This window comes from Alligator sinensis, unplaced genomic scaffold, assembly GCF_000455745.1.
Source record: "Alligator sinensis unplaced genomic scaffold, ASM45574v1 scaffold125_1, whole genome shotgun sequence".
Classification (NCBI taxonomy): domain Eukaryota; kingdom Metazoa; phylum Chordata; order Crocodylia; family Alligatoridae; genus Alligator; species Alligator sinensis.
In genome coordinates, this window is record NW_005841893.1 from 2222296 (window position 1) to 2240247 (window position 17952).

A 17952-nucleotide genomic window follows, 5' to 3' on the forward strand; every position below is an offset into this window, starting at 1 on the left:
CTCCAACCCCCCATCCCCTCCACCCCCTGCTGTCCCCTTCCACCACACCAGACTTACCAGCTGGATGCAGCTCTTCAAGCTGAAAAGCTGCATATCGGAAATCAGATTGGTATCAGCCGATAATGCCTCCATAAAAATCAACTATTGGGATCAGCCCCAGAAATCTCTATCAGTGCACCCCTAACACCTACACCTGAAAACTTCAACTGATAGACTTTCCCCAAACTCCTTAGGTAATGTGTTCCAAGATTTATCCAGTTTAACTTAATACCTCCCCTACTGCAATTTAAGGCTATTGTTTCTTTGTCCCACCACTTGTCGACCCAGAACATTTTGTTGTTTATTGTTTTTTTAATAACTATTTTGGTATTTGAAGACTCTTATCATATCCTCCTTTTTTCTCTCAATTAAATAATCCTTATTCTGCCAGCCTTTTTTCATAGATGCTAGCAATCTGGAAATCAGGCCAGTCTCTTAAGTTACTGAATATGGACTTGAGAGTTTAATTTTGAAGAACTATATTTTGGAAATGCCCACTGAATTCTGCATGTTATTATTGCTTTGTTCCTCGTGGCTTGGTGACTTTTCTGGGTGATATTAAAAACCTTGCTATTGAGAAAGGAAATAAAATGTACATATACTTTACTACAGAGAAGTTGAAATACCTACTTGATATCTCTCAAAATTTCTTTATCGATTGTTTTGCGACAACAAATAAATCCACCCTTCACCTTCACTCTGTAGCAGACGTTGTGAAAGGTCACAGTGGTTCCTCCACTGACTGATGGGTCTTGAGAAGATTGTTTTCTGTTAGGGATGCCATTTATACTTGAGTCTGACATCATGATACTGATGTGTGACTGATTTTCTGTCATTTTGTAAGGGTTCCACCTCTGTAAACATAAAAGTTAATTAAATTGGTATACATGATCACAGAGCACAGGCATCCTTTTAGCAAATTTACTGCATAAATACTCTCCAACAACCTGGATTACTCAGAAAGCACCTTGCTCAACACTTTCCTTTCATTAAGAGCCCTTCCGCAGTTTTCTACTTGTCCTTTAAACAGAAACTTATAAAATAAGAAAATCCATATATAGAGAATACACTATAATTTTAAAAATTACACTAAAAAAAATTAGGATGTAAAATCAGGCAGTTAATAGTAAAGAAATGGCCAAATGAAGGTTTTTATGTAATCTGAATCCGGCCACTCTGTACATATGCCATACAAAATAATGTTCTGTTATATATGCTATTTTTTCCAGAGAACTACAGGTTCATTTAATACACAGGTTTAATCATTCTTACCAAATGAACACCTATTCAATATTTCATTGTATCCTCATCGTTAAGTGTGTGACCCCAGGGAGTATTTATTGAGCACATTCAAATCCTTCACTGACTACAGAATTATTGTTCTCATTTGACTTTTTGCACAGAGCTCATCATAGGATATTAGTGCATTACAAACATTAATGAATTTGTCTTCACAGAATCCCTTTGAGTGAGAATTACTTTTACTTTACATATTGGGAACTGAATCATGGAGATTAAAGCCCAAATTGTTAAAAAGAGTTCATTAAGTTTGAGTAGCCAATGTGGGAAGCGTGCAGATTTAAATTTCCAGCATCTTTCAACCTTTTCTCTGTAATAGTGAAAGCTAGAAACAGTGTTTTTAATGATGACTGAGTATTTCATGTAGTCACATCACTTCAGGACGTGGGAGTTTAGGAAAATATACCAACATTGAACTTACGTTAACATCAAGAGATGCCATTATTGAAAATTGCTTTTGCTTAGTAGTTAAATCCTTTTCCCCACTGAATTAATTTGATGCTTGGTATAAAATGGCATTCATCCAGGTCAGAAATGAATGAAATAATAGACACATGTTAAATATAAGTATATAATGCAAATTTAAATATTCACTTTTGCTAAGAAGCTGGCCCAGTAAGTCTACTTACAATATATTCTAGTTTTCCTTCTTTAATCAAGTGTTTAGCATAAACTCAACCCAGCCCTGTTGTTGCAAAGGTTCCTGATTAATTGTACAAAGTGCAAAGAGGATTTGTTCAAGGAAGCGAGACAGAACTTGCCACAAGTTATGCATAAATGAAATAGGTCTATGATTAAGACTTCTCCCATGAGAAATATAATAATTAGAAGGGAATAATTATTGCTTCCAGAGGCCAGAATCTCCAGCTTACAGCAGCACAAGTGGTTAACTTGGTACCCAGGGTAAGCACAAGACACCAAATGGCAGCCTAAATTTTACTTAACTGTAGCCACCATCAAGGGATCATTCCATAGCTGAGAATAGCACACACACAATGTCTTCCTAGTCTCCTGATATACTCCTGGAATATTCCTTACCATGTCCTGCAGTAGCACAGGGTTAACCCCTGGTCCTCAGGCAGGTTTGGCCTGCAGAGCCATGTCATCCAGTCCAGGGGGCCCCCACAGGTCTGAAAATTTGGCAGCCATGGACCAGTGGCAGAGTTTATTGCAGCTCCTCAAATACCAAATCTCCAAACTCATGGAGAACCCGGCGGGTGAATAGTGTGGCCCTGCACATTAGATTGGGCGCCAGGGTGCCCAGTCTGGGCATGTGGGGGCTGATTTGGTGCCAGTATGAAGCAAGATCTGGGCAGTAGGGGGGCGATTTGGTGCTGGTGTGACGCAGGATCCAGAGGATGACCCTGTTCAGGATATGGCCCATGGGGTGAAAGGCTGAACACCACTAGGATAGCAAAATGTCTTTCTGCCATTGCAGTCTCACGGACAGGGGGTAGTACACAAGGCCTGGTTCTATCTGAGTTGCTTTAAAGCATAAAGGAGTCATAATGCAACACAGAGTCTGCCCCCAGATTTGTTCTGCTCTTGTTTCATTATGGACATCTGTGGCATCCTCCCTTTAAGGCTGAAATTACAAAGTGTATGCTTACTGTAACCCTTCTGCAATCAAAGAGCACATTCAAAGTAGTAGACCTAAATTTAGAACATTCCCTCCATCATGTTCCACATCTATCTACTCTATTCTTATAAGGAAGTAGGGACATGTCCAGGGTTCAAAATACAGGGTGGCTTTGCGGGGGCAGGGAGGGAGGGAGGGAGGGGGCTGAGCCCTCCCCTAAGAGATGAGAGCTCCCCAAAAGCCCCACCCCCACCCAAGAGATGAGAGCCCCTGGCCTGCCCCACACCTTTCTAAGCAGCTCAGGCGGTGGCAGTCTTGACAGCAGCAGCAGCTCCTTCCAGGTTCCAGCTGCCACCACCGCAGACCCCTCAAAGAGTCCAAATTTAATTTGTACCCTGGATGTGTCCTTTGTGCCAAGTGAAGACAGAGCCTTATTTTTTTAATCAGTGGATTCCCATAGATAGCTTATTCTTGGGGCTGTTAACAATTCATCTTAAATATAATTTTCTCTGAATTCCACAAAAAACATTTGTTGCTGCTTTCCAGGGAAACCAATGGAGCAAAGTGTATTGTGTGTGTATGAACTCTCAAAACTACTGTTTAAAGCAATGGCCTGCCTGTAGATGATGATAAACCCAGGGGGGTTGCCTATTAGAGATAAGCCACACATTTGTACTGCTGAAGTTTTGATAGCACACTGGGTGCTTTGTAATTTTTATTGAAAAGAGACAGAAAATTCAGCTTGCTTTAATTTTTACCCAAAGAGCTCTGGGTAAATAATTATGAATGTATATTTCTCTTGAGTCATATTTTGAAGATGAAGACATACTGTCCGTGTCTCTAGTGTTCTTGAGACAACAAAAAAGATTTTAAAAAACTGAAGTTATTTTTGTTTATCATACAGTGTTTTGAAACTTCATATGATTACAAAGCACTGCTCATCAGGAAAACATGGAAAACAACTGGAAAATGCTTTTAAAACCAGTGCACTCAGGTTACATCTCCTACCCTTACGAGACAACTAACCCAGCTCCCACCATTCAGGAATTCTTCTATGTAAAAGTAACCCCCAACTGTCCTGTTCAGGATGGATTTTCTCCCCTCCTAGTATGGCAAGTCACATGAAATAGAGACCAAGTCAAATCTGTCTTTTCAATATAAAATTGACTTTTCTACACCTATTTTACCCTAATTGGCATCACGAAATCTTACAGGTGTTATATTTAAACAATACTGGCATGAGGACACTAGCAGGTAGATGTGTTTTAGTGAGATTATTCCAGTATTCAGGCAAAATTACTCCTTAAAAAAATCAAAGAAAACAAATTATCAACCATTTCCAGGAACTGAGAAACCAATGCCCCAGTAAAACAAACAAACATGCAACAAAAATTCCTCTCCAGTAGAGTAAAAAAGGACACACATTCTTTAGTGAACAATGCACATGCTTTAAAATCACACGAACATCTACATTTGTGCTTGACACACAACTGTTGCCCCAAAAGACATCTCTAACTTATGACTACCATTGCATTTAGAAATAAAGGTATGGGTAAAATTTCACGCATGTAAGAGGGCCTTTACACACTAAAAATGTGGCACCAAATAGAGCTTGGGAGTATCTCCCAGAAAGTTATAGTTGCCTAGGACACTAAGCATATCCTGTGATATTTTACAATTTTAGTCCCCAGCTAATAGTCTCTTTCATTCATTTTTCAGATTCAACCAGAACCAATTTCTGAATAAAATGTATTCAAAACAGAATCATGACAGAATAATCTCTCTAATTTTTAATTTAATTTAGCATAGAGTAAATTAAATTGTGTGTGAATTCACAAAGCATGAAGTGAAATATGCAAGTCTGAAAAACCTGAAGACTGTTGCGTTTATGCACGCAACAGGCACAATGTGATAGCAGAAAAACACCTTCCCTCACTCCTTCCAGTTCCAGGGAAGCCTTCACTAGGCATATGAGCAGCTCATTTTCCAGGGCCATTTAGACACTGATCTCTGCAAAGACAGCCAGCAAAGCTGGAGTCAGTCCCATTTAAAAAGATGCTTTGGTAAAGAGAGATCCACTAGGAACTAGAATGAAAAAATGTATATGGTCCACTGAATAAATATCAGTGTTTATGGTATGCTAATGTGCTGAGTAGTCTCTTAGTTGCTGAATTATGGGTAGAAGGCTATAACACAGCAATGCAAATTACTTTTGACCAGCCTACTTGGGATCTGAGTGCAAAATCCACACAAGCAGATCTGATTCTGTATTTTGTATAACAGTACACTGTTATGTTTGATCTTCAGGGCTTCAGAATTCTGCACTCTTATTAGAAAAAAGACTGTATGCATGACACATTTTTTACTTAAGAAAGCACACACAGCTATAGGAAAACAAGATGGATTCTAGCTGAGCTCAAACATCATCAAGAGTTTTATTAACTAGTCCAGTCTAATAACTTGTTTGTTGATTCTGAGGCAAAAAAAAACACAACAGCTTGATTTTTTTTTTAGAGGCTAGCCTGAATGTGCAGGACTTGCAGTTAGAAAATGATATTTTCCAGTCAGAAACTGGAAAAATTCAATCTGGATTCACTGAGAGAGAGTACACGAAGGTTGTTGCAAAGCTGTTCCTGTTAAGTCACTTTTCAGAGTAAACCCACACAAACTTTAAATACAGGCTGAAATGATGCTATTGGGTTAGATATTTATATTCTCTCCACACTAAATCCTATTGGATGTTATAAATTTGGTGAAATATTTTGGTTTTTGATAAACAAGAGAGAGGAAATTGTTGTAAACAAAATCTTCTTCGTGTTTGAATGTAATGCTCAAAATATTACTTTGTTATTACAGGCAATATATCTTGCAATTTAAAATGTGTTATCCATATTTCTTAGACAAGTCTCATAATAATCCTGGATTACAGCAGTTTCTTATGGGACACATTTGTTCATCTCTAATATTGTACTAGAAAGGATGAGACAGTACCAGCAGTAAAATAATTTGTACATATGGTGGGCGGGCTTTTAATTTCCATTTATTTTAAGGACTTCTTTCTATCAGTGTGGTAGATATGCAGTAACAGATGACCTATTTATTACTTTACTCAGTAATGGAGAGATTTTAATGAATAATATTTCATATAGACAGCTATGCATTCAGGCATTTGCTTTGAGAAAATAGCAGCGCTTAGAAACAGGCTTTATGGCTGTTAATAATTTCCTAAGAGTAGAAGGTTAGCGTCAGATTATTTTAGGTCTGTTTAAATAGTTCTTTCTTGGATAAATCTCCCATAAAGCAAAGAAACAGGAAAGAAAAACCTAAATCAAAATTGAAATATGTATTCACAATAAAATTCCAGAAAGAAATTTCAGGGATTCACAAAAAAGTCTCTATAGCTATTTTTCCTCCTCAAAACTACAATAATATAAGGTGCAACATCATAATTTAAAAAACATGAAAAATTACAAGTGGATAATCAAAACTCAATAGGAACATTTTTGGATCAAGAGACAGTTTAATGTAAGTAGTATCTCTATCGTGTATCCTAGAGAAAATTAAAAGCAAAAACAGTCCACCTTCGAAGTAAACAAAAATATCTGTTGAGGACATTTACATTAAGCAGCTATTTTTATTCATGTGGTGTACTCCTGTGAGAATCAGAGGTATTAATGTAAGGGCAGCCTTATGGATGTTTAATTTACTTTAGACTCAGTGGAAGTTTTGTGTGTGAAGTGCTGACCGCATGATAGATAATTCTGCATGTTTTCTTCCACGCTGTAAAATTGAACTTTTAGTCCTCTGCTTCTTTCATTACATTGTTATATACTACATAATCAAATTTATTCGTTACAGACATCCACAAATGAAATTGTTATTGTCAAGGTTCTCAATTGGATCCTTTCTAAATGGAAGCTAAGGGGTTAAAATCTTGCTCAAAATATAAATTTTTCAGGTTGGGAAACAACATAACTTTTTCTGGAAACATGTCATCTTCTAACTGAGAAATAAAAACTTCCCCTTTCTACTCATTACTGGCATGATTGGAATAACATTTTCAAACCCCAAAGAGGAAAATATTCTACATATGTAAGAATGGAGACTAGAGGCAGGGAGTGTTGTAGTTGTAACAATCCAGGAAAAGTATAAGGCAAGGGCTTTTGGGGGATTTTTTTAATGTTATTTTTTATTGCAATAACTGTACAGTTGGGAGAGAAGTTGAACAGGCTTTCAGGCACAAAGTGCCCTTTTCCAGATCTCCACATGTTTCCTGGAGCATCATGCTAACAGCATGCTCCTTTCAAGCACTCTGTACCCTAAAGACTGTCTAACTTCTCTCCCAACTATACAGTTGCTCTAATAAAAGATACCACAAAAAGTATTGCCTCTCAAGAATGGAGGCAATTTCCCCATGCATTCTGTTCTAACTACTAAAGTGTAAAGTTCTGCTCACTTCTTGTACACAGTAGTGTAGATCTGGAACCATTTAACTGGAATCAGTAAAGGTGCATTGATTTAAAATTCACATGAGTAACAAGTGGTAGTAGCAGAACTCAGATTTTTCAGTAATCTAATTTTTCCCCACTTGCCTTAAGATACTTTATATTACCAAAGAGGTTATGTACATTTTTTTTTTTGTTTGGTTGTTTTTTCTGTTTAGCTTTCCTCCAGGAAGCTACTGGCACCAAACTGCATTTTTTGCCTCTCAACCAAGTATATCAGGTGCTAAAATTTAAGTGAGAATATAACATTTTAGAGCCCAAAACAACTCTCATTGGTATTTTTTTTCTGAAGGAAGCTGATGAAGATCTTTAAAAAGGATCCTACTTTTCACTATATTGAAACCTGCCAGGGCTGATTAGACAAACAATTACTTCTTGCATTTACAGTGAGTTCAAAGTTTAACTAGTACAATCTATCAAATGACATCCGCAGTTAAAATACATTATAGCTGTACGTTTTAGATTTTATATAAGTAGAAATACATAAACCTTATAACTATAAATGCACTTTTATATAATTATTTTTTACATAATTAGACATGTGCCTATATCTACATGTATTCAGGCAACCTGGTATACAGCATGTGTGGCTGCATATACAGAAACAATCTCTTCATAAAAGTTTGGGGGAAATTAAAATCTATTGAGTAAATAAGGTAGAGGGGATTCAGAGTGTTAAAGAGTAAGGTTTGTAACCAAGCTTCAGAGAAAAAGGGTATTTCATCTGAAATGAGCTTGCATCAATAGGGTTTTGTGTTTATGTTACATGTGGTGTGCTTGCATGCACATGCACGTGCACACACACACACACACACACACATTTACGTAATGTAGTAGTTTCCTATTAGATATTCTAACTGTTGAGCTCTATTATCATGTCTTAAATGCATTTTCTCCCTCAATTGGTAAAACACATTGTTAATGAATTTCTTTAGCAAACTTCCTTTCCAAAGGGACTTTGCAAAATTAAAAAATGCCTGTTAACATCAGGGGATTCATAGCAAATCACAAAAAGATCATTTTTTTCTTGCTGCTTTAGAAATAATTCATTTCTGGGTGGCAGACTAGTAATTTCAGTATTGTTTTTCTCACTTCACTTCCTCCCTTTAAAGGGAAGGAAGCAAGTAACTAAATTAGACAGTTTGATGGAACTGTGGAGTTTGTTTTTTTTAATTTGGCGGAAATTCCCATCTTTACTGACTTACCCGGAGATCTTGGTCAGAGGCAGAAGTGAAGTGCAGGGAAGACAGAAGACTGCTGGAAGCAAAGCTGAAGCTAGAGGAAGAGTTGTGAGAGAGCAGTATATGCAGCAGTAGTCCCAACCTCCTGTGCAGCCAGCCTACAGGAAAGTGCAGTGACCGTGGTGTCTCACAATGCTTTCTGCACTTCAAAAACTAATCCACAGGGAGCTTAGGCGTTAGCCCTTCCTTTCCTTGTCAGTCCTCACAGGACAGAGGTATATAAAGCTCCTCGGTTCGTTTCCCAGCTGTGTGTGTCACAGATAAACTCAAATATATCACCAGCAGGAGTTCTGCGGGAAAAAAAAAGCATGCCTCTGCACCCTTGTGCCCAACCCCCCTGAGAGCAATGTCATACACCTATCTTTAATGAGCTGATGAATCAATGGATCCTTAACTCAAATTTGTTCCTTTCCCATTGGCCCAAAATAGTCCAAGCATGCCTTGATAGGAAAAAAAGTTGATGCCCATATAGAATGGGATATAGCCTGGAAGATTATCAGCTACTGATTTGCTTTACCTAAAGGCAGCTGTGTTTCATAAAAGGGTGCTTGAGAAGTATATTATAAAATTTCTGTTCATTTAATTCAGGGAAGGTCACCCAGAGCTTGGGGTGGACATGTACAAAATAAGTACACAATTATGTCTGAGCAGATAAAATCTTTGTCCTATTAAAGTCAATGACCAACTTCCTTAGGGTTTTGCTGAGGACAGGGTTTTGCCCATTATGTGTACTAAATATTACCAGGTGTTGAATTAAAAAAACTGGCATGGCATTGTCTCTCTCCAGCATTTCACCGCAACGTGTTGTTTAAAGTAAGCATAGAGTTTCACCTAATAATTCTTGCCATGGAGGGAACTGTTCTTTCATTTTGACATAAATGAATTTTGTCTATAAATTGTTTTAGCTTAGACACACGGGCAGCCTATATATGTGCTTGTTGGCATTCTAATTAGAATGTGTCAGAGCAGAATTGATTAATCCAGTCTAATTAGACTTGTGTTCTAATTAGAACACCCCAGCATCATTGCAGCATCACATGTATTAAGCCCCTGCACATTTTAAAATGGCCACAGACAGCTTTGTCTAAACCTTGTCGAATGAGATTTAGAAAAAGCGTCCATGGCCATTTTTAAATGTGCGGGGACTTAATACATGTGACAGCTCTTCAGGAGCCACTCTAATTAAAACGCCCCACCCCTACCCCCAAGGACATGTATTGGCAGCCAATTGGACTGAGTGTTTTTTTTCCAAACAATTTACTGTAGCAAAGGGCAAAAATTTCTGTTTGTATGAAGTGTCATAATTCTCACCCAATCTTGCCTCTAGCAGACTTCAGCAAGCTTATAAGGAAAGGCAGCCTGCTGCATATCTTTTTTCCCCCTCTTTTAAGTTGTATCAAAAAATTAGTCATCATTTCTACTCTTGATTTGTCCCTGCTTCAACTTTTGTATCCTCTTCATAAATTACCTGGTACTGATAAAAACAAGTGCTCCATGGGTGCAGAGGTGTCAATGCTGAACATAGTTTAACTGTAACTGCAGACCAAAATCAAGGCATGTTCACATTGTTCAGCAGCCTTTCAGTAACCATGTTTAAAACTGGATTGGGAATTGCTCTGACACAATTTCTGAAATAATGCCAGATGTGATTTGAACTGGTCTCCATTTGCAATTAAAACACTTTCAAGCATAGCTGCAGCGGTTAATGGCTGCTCTTGCCAAGTTTGCCATCTGGTAAAATAGGTTTTAATTGGGTCAAAATGGATCAAAATAGGAAAACTTTTCCAAAGCTCTGCACTCCTGTCCACATCTGGACTGTATCTTCAGGGGTCCTGGGATTCTGTGTTATGTCATCTATCCATCCTTTGAATTTGGTAAGGGAGCACAAGCTAGAGCTGTCACAGGGTTGTTCTAACTAAAGCTAACTCTAAAAGCCACTATACTGAAGAGGATCAATGGAGAATGTGCTCTGGCCTCATCTTTTCAAAATGCCACACACAAGAATGCCCCCTGCATTAGATTCATAGATTGTAACTTATAGATTCATAGATTGCAAGGCTGAAAGGGACCTCGCAAGATCATCGGGTCCAGCCCCCCCGCCGCACTAGGCAGGAAAGACAACTGGGGTCAGGTGACCCCAACAAGGTGACCATCCAGTCTCCTCTTGAAGATTTCCAGGGTAGGTGATTGCACTGCCTCTGAAGACAGTTTATTCCACAGTCTGGGCACCCTGACTGTGAAGAAGTTCCTCCTAGCTTTAAGCCTGAAACAGTCTTCCAGGAGTTTGTGGACATTACTTTTGGTTTTCCCCAAGGGTGCCCTGGTGAACAGTTGTTCACCGAGCCCTTGATGCATTCCCCTGATGTAGCGGTAAGCCACTACCAAGTCCCCTGTCAATTATGTCTGTAGCAGAGGAACACCCAGTGGCAGGGGAGTGTGGGTGCTAGAAGAAGCAATCTCCACGGTCCCCCCACAGCTGACCGGAAGTGCCGCACAATAGGCCGCAGGGGGACCCCCTCCCCCAGTTGGCGCAATTGGCTGTGGGTGGACACCCCCCCCACCCCCTCCCCCCATTGCTGACTGACCGCTGTGGGGGGAAAGTGCTCCCCCTGGCTCAGGAGGCACCAGTCACCCATGGGAACACCTAACTGCCTCTGAAGTCCCCTCTGTGCTGCAGAAGAAAGATAACAGGGGACTTAAACCTAATTGAGCTAGAGGTCTGGTCTCTGGTAAGCAGTTTTGCTTAAGGACAGCTGCAAACCTAACTGTGAGTTCCTGACTGATTCTTTTTTTTCATATTAAACCACCTTTTCCTCTTTACCATGGTGGATATATGATTCAGGAAGTACACTCCTTAAAACTAGCATGTAAATTTACTACGCTGCTTCAAAGAAGAGGAAAGAAAGAGCCTTATAAGTGATTAGATTGGGACTGCGAAGAAGATAGGTGGAGGATATCTTGTTTCCTGTAAAGTGTGTGGTTGTGCATGCGTGTGTGTGTGTCTGTTTCTTGCAATCAGATTAGCTGGTTTACGCACCTATATTTTCAGTGCGTGCAAGGAGACTCACTATTATGAAGTTATTTATCTGAATTTTATTATTAAGGTCTTTGACCAGATGAATAAACCATTTATTTATTTATTGCTCAAAGTCACTGTAGTTGGAAGTATGACACAAAATATAAACCAGGGAACTCTTTTCCCCACCTAAAAGAATGTATTGCATTGTAAAACAAGAAAACCCTGATTCAACTATTTCAGTGTCTAATAAGATTTTAACATACATTTCCTTAAGAGGCATATAAGATAAGATTTTAACATACATTCCTTACTTTCAATAGTAAGTAAACTTCTTGATTAGAATAGAGTGATTAGAATAGTAAGTAAACATATTGCATTAGCTGTACAGGAGAATTTGGTGACATATGTACCTGACTTTTCCAGGTAAATAAACATCTCAGACCCATGGGTACATTTTCAGACATGCACTGCTTTCCTACACTGTTCTAATCTTAATTAATCAAATCAAAATGATTAACATTAAGTAGCATTAAGTAAAATTAATTTATCAATTGAACAGGAACTCAGCTGGCCAGACATGTGTGAGAAAGCTCCTTTCCACCTATTCATCATTCTGGAAACATGCCTTCATCCCTGTCCAGGAAGCCCACCAAATGCCTGTGTTGGGCCATAACTAATGACCTGCATTGCTGCAAATCTCAAGCTAAGAGGAGGAGCAATCTTCAGTGAACAAGAGCTGTAGAAGGGATAACCTATGTATGAGCAGTTCCCTCTCTGTGAGGATGAAGGGAAAAAAGACAGAGGTGGGAAATGTCATAACCCAAAGGTATGATTTTGTGTGTGCTTCGGCACTAGAATTATCCCCGCACGGTGCAAAGGAGTTCCCGCCACCCGCATGCAAATTTGTTCCCCGCTATTGGCTAGTTCTAAATTATTCCCACGTGGCGGCTAACAATTGGCCTGTTAGCCGTATAAGAGGCTTGAGCGGTTTCCGCCCAAGCTGAAGAGGATTCCACATCCATCTTGTGGGGACTCTGGGTACACGGCAGGGTAATAGAGACCCTGCGTGAGATTCAGAGGAGTTTGGCAACCTGATCCATCGCCCACCTCTTCCCGTCTTCGAGCGATAATTTTATAAGACGTATCTACGAAGTTTCTATTTCGGTGGCGCGCTTGTCCAGGGCATCCGGAGCTCTGTTTCCATGGAGCCTAGCAAACTCCATGTGATCGTTCGTGTTGTTTTTGTCTGTAACCGCAACTCAAGCAAGTTTTCCAGCCTGCACCGCAACCATCTCCGGTGTAAGTAAACAATCTTTAAATCTACCGCTACGAGTCTGTGCCTAATTCTAGCTTGACGCGCCCTCTCTCCGACCCCGCGTGCCCGGGCTGCCGGCCACACGCCGCGCAGAGCACAAAAAAGGGCCCGGCTCGTGCCCGGCCCGCACAGGAAACTACAGTTTCTCTTGTCTCCTCTCACAGGGGCATGCACTAAAATTAAAGAACATCAGCCCCAAGCAAGACTCTGTCCGGGTTGTTCCTCCCATCACTATTTATACTTTGTTTGACTGCGTGTGGTGGGAGAGTGGTTAAGCAATCTTGCTACAGCTTCTGCTCTGAACTCATGTCAAAGGCTGTCCCCAGTGACATGGCTGTAAGTGGGTGCCCGGGCACTCAATCTGGGGGGTCAAAGGTAGCTGGATGTAGTTCTGGCCACATCACTCTCCTGTGTGCTGTTGGCCAAGAAAATAGTGTGCTTAAACCACACAAGTTCACTGGCCCATTAGGCTCAGAGGAACCCTCCTGTCAGTGCACATTTGTCTCTACCCTTAGAAATGGCAGTAGTTAAAGTGGGGTCACCTGAAGCAGAAAACAATATTCTGGTTTACATTAAGGTCTGAACCCATGAGTGAGTAGTGTTTGACTTGCATTCACAGGACTTTCAGCAGTTTTTTTTAACCAGGGTTTTCTCTCACACCAAACAATATTTGGGTTCTAGGAGAAACATATTAATATATTTTATTAAAACTCACATAAACCTAGACAGCTGGAAAAGAATCTATGTTCTTTTTCAGCACATCCTGTCACTACAAAGAGAACTTCAGTTAACTCAATCTGGTACAAAGAAGGATCACAGATCTCAGATACCCTTTTCTGTGAAACATCCTTTCACTTGCATGTTATAGGATGAGTGCTGTTCAGCTCAGAATAGCTACTGCAAAAATGGCAATCCCTAAGTAATGTCCTAAAGCAAAGGATCCCAAACTTTTTCTTATTGTGTACCTGCTTCCAGATTTACCAGCTACCCATGTACCTCTACCAGCATACATTTTATATTTTAACCCCTTGAATGCCAATTGTTATTACAATAAAATGAAATCCACCATTACACAATTTCTCCCGTGTACCCCACGCAGATATCTTGAGTAGCCCAGGGGTATGCATACCACAGTTTGGGAACCGCTGTTCTAAGGCATCTGTTCAGCTTGCAGAAAAAAGGATGCTTTTTCAAAATGACCACCTTGCAAACACAGCCTGGGACCTGATGGTCAAGTGGCCTCTTCCCATCTTGTGTATCATCACCATTAATAAAGCTCTGGAGGCAAAATATGCTGTGTGAATATATTCCTGGAAAGCAAGATCTTTTTTGCTGTTTCCTCAGCTAAATGTGCATGACATATATTCATAAAGCCATAAAAATGTACTCAGAAAACCTATAATCATATAATAAAAACAGACAATACATGTTAAGTAACCAGTTACATAAAGAGTTTGACCTTTCTGACTGGGTTTCTGGTTGTAACTGTGTTGATCTAAGGACATAGGCAGACAAAGTTCTGTGGGTAAATGTGATCTCTTTTATTAGACCAACTAAAGTCTAATAAAAGACATCACATTTACCCAAAGAACCTTGTTTACCTTTCTGACTAGCATTTTATGACTGGATGTCAGCTGTACTACCTAGCTCCTTTCCTTCTGAGGCACTACATAGTCAAGTAACTGATCTTTGGTCCATTCCTGTTCACATTACATAGACCTTTGACTGAAGTCTTACACATGCCAGGTGCATACAGGATAGCTCCTTTATCAGCCCCTAGACAGCATTTCACAACAGGTTTTCATCAGCCGGCCTGTGCTGTTAATATTAACTCTTATGAAAGGTCATCATCTCAGATATCTATAACTTTGGAAAGAATCCATGCACACATGACATAGGAATCTACAATTAACTTTTCCAGGTCAGCATCAACATTGTGAACACCAACAGTGATGCATACTATTACTGAATTTACATTTAAAAAGAAAAAGCATCCCATTTTGTTTTTACTTACGCGCTGTGCATTGGCAGGAGGCAAGGGTTATCAAAAAAAATAATTTGGTAGAAAGGGAAATTGGACCTCACAGAGAGAACTAGTGTGAAGCAGGACTAAGCATCTGTGATGGTGAACTTTGGAGAGAAGTCTTGGGCCTGATTCTGATCCCACTTCCATGTTGTAAGTCAGGAATAACTCCACTGAAGTCAATAGAGACTGTGATCAGATGGGGTCTATTTTAGCCTCAGATCCAAATCCTGCATAAATTCATTTCTGCTGTACTAGGAGTTACTGTATCCTGGTGATGAGCAAAAATAAGCTTCAGTGCTTGCAACTTTTTTCCATATGCCCCGAATGAACTAGCTAGGTTTAGTCAGTATTGCACATTGTTACATTAGTAGTGCTTATTTTGTTCTGCTTATAAGTTCCCAAGCTGTCCCAGCTCTCACTGTGATGAAACACCACATTATGACCAGGGTCCTGAGTTATATAACTAGGGTATGGGCAAATGTACATTTGGAGCCATCTCAACAGAGGAATTTTTCCAAAAGGGAGCTACTAATCTAGCATGCCCAGTAGCTGTTCTTTTCTAACAGTTAGGCGTGCATACACAGGGGGCCATACAAACGTAGCAAAACGGATCCAAAATTAACCCTGGATGAAGCAGGGTTTTGTATGATTATTCTTGCCTTGTCCACATGCAGCTGTTAGGAAATAATAACTGGTGTGAGATTCAGAGTGAGAGCCCCTCTCACCTTCTCTTTTGAAACTGCTCCAAATGTTCATCTGTCCAGACCTTGGGGTGCAGGGAATGGACCCTACTGTGCTATAGAGAGCTGATAGGGATCAGGTGAATACCATTGTTTTTCTTATGCAGTGTTGCATGGCTTTGACATATGAGGTCATTTTAAAAGTCCACAAAAAGCTTTCCTGTGAGTGAACATATGACCCTTAGAAAGGCAAAGTCACACTGGATACCTACAAGTGGACCAAAAGAAGTAGTGCCGAGTTCCCTCAACTCCCACTGATTTCAGGGGAAATGGAAGGCACCAAGTGAGCCCATAAGCAGACGCTTCATCAGGAAGTCATGTACCAGATGTGCATTTACATCATCCCTCAAACAGTCACCCTCACTATCTCCTGCCATTGCTCAGTACAAGTGGAGGTTAAGGTGAAACAGGGTGATGAAATTACACTTCCATTTCTAAAGCAGTATGACTATAACAACTCAACCCCAAAAAGCAAAACCACTCTGACAGGATTCAGTCAAGTTACAGACCTTTGAAGGCAGGTCTGATAATTACAAATAACAAGACGTCTAAAGAAAGTACCTCAGGAGAGGGCTGGGGATACGTTTTTGGAAAGAAGTTTTTTATGCCACATTTTAGTGAGCAGAGAACACCATTCATTGAAACTCAGAGCAGGCTGGGTAGTTACTGATAAATGAATAATGACCTTGTAGGGATGCTATGGGGATGGGACAGCATCTTTTATCTCACATTTTCATTGCTGACCCATTCCAGTTTAGGACAAAAGATTCTCTGTTAACTAAATGATATGCCCTCTTGTGGTTGAAGCAGGTATAAAGGTAATGCATTTGATTGACTGGGGGCATTTCATCAAACACTTTTTGCAAGAGACATGTGAGAAGCAAGGTTTTTATGATCTCTCTTATTGAACCAAATGCATAGTTGGAAGAGATGTTAGACAAGCTTTGGGGCACAAAAGCGCCTTTTCTTCAGTTACCAGACCTGAGGAAGGGTACTTTGTGCCAGAAAGCTTCTCTAACATCTCTCCAAACTATAAAGTTGGTCCAGGAAAAGATATCACAAAAAAATCCTTTGCTTCTCTTATTTCCTGGACCATCACAGCTACAGCACCACTCCAACCCTACCACGCTTCAGGGGAAATAGGAAGTCCTGAATTCAAAATTTGTTTTCAGCACAGATGTTGTAGTTTAAAACTATGTTCTTTACTGTTGCTACATTTTAATAGAGATATTAAAGGAATGCAGTTAATCTGTTTAGGTCACAAGACTGACTTGCCACTAGACAGAAAAATAATATGTGACACTCCAGAAGGATGAATGTACCTGACTTCAATAGATAGTAGGTTCACATTAAATACCTAAATTAAGCTAGGGCTTTGTTGTACATTTACACTTTAAGCTTCTCAAATGTTGACTGGTATTAGTATTAGCTCAATTTGCAAGCACATACATTCAGGCTAAAAACCTTCTCTGACTGTCCCTGGCCTGCACAGCTGTGACTTGCCACTAGAAGGCTGGCAAGCCAAGACAGGCTATGCCTCCTCTAGGTGGGGGTGAGTCAGAGAGATGGATTGGTAGGGGTGAGAACATGAGGCTGGAAGGAAGAGAGTAATCACGGGAACTTGGTAGTGAAATCTCATTTGGCATCATTATTTGACCATCTTGTTACACATGCTTGTGCTTGTTTATTGCGCTTTGCAAGATTTTTCATTGTACTTGTGCATTCAAGCAACGGGCATTGCAGCAAGTGCTGCACAGTCTGCAGCTTTGTGCCATAGTCACAGGTTGCTGAAACAGTGGCATAGCCCTACATCTTCATTAGTTTCTTGGAACGCCCAACTCCAGTATGTAGGCAGCCAGTATTGAGACATCACCAGCCTTGCCAGTATGTAGGCTCCAGTATTGAGACATCACCAGCCTTGCCATGGTTCATCAACCCTTGGTGGCAAGAACACGGCCACTGGAATGTCCATTCTTTCACTGTCGTGTATTTTTTTTCAGCGTCTCGTTCCATAGTCCCTCCTAGTTTTGTCTCCTTGGGTGTGGCATCGAGAGGTTGGAAGCTGATAAAGAAGCTCCTGCATGACTTCAGTCGTGTGTGCTGCAGGATAGTATGCATACGAAGGGTGTGTCACATTTTCAGTTTGTCTCAATCGTTCTATCCTGCTGGCCACTGCTCTTCCGCTGTTA

The 17952-nt window shown here is 40.1% G+C and overlaps 1 protein-coding gene across 2 annotated transcripts in view; it reads right to left on the reverse strand.

The window, feature by feature from the left end:
• LOC102381287 (ATP-binding cassette sub-family G member 2-like) overlaps positions 1-17952 on the reverse strand; it is a 76246-nt gene that overhangs the window by 36193 nt on the left and 22101 nt on the right. For both annotated transcript variants that reach the window (XM_025197230.1, XM_025197229.1), the window contains exon 2: positions 670-893. In XM_025197230.1, the coding sequence (XP_025053015.1) occupies positions 670-875 (206 nt within the window). In that variant the 5' untranslated portion in view covers positions 876-893. The remainder of the gene's footprint in view (positions 1-669; positions 894-17952) is intronic.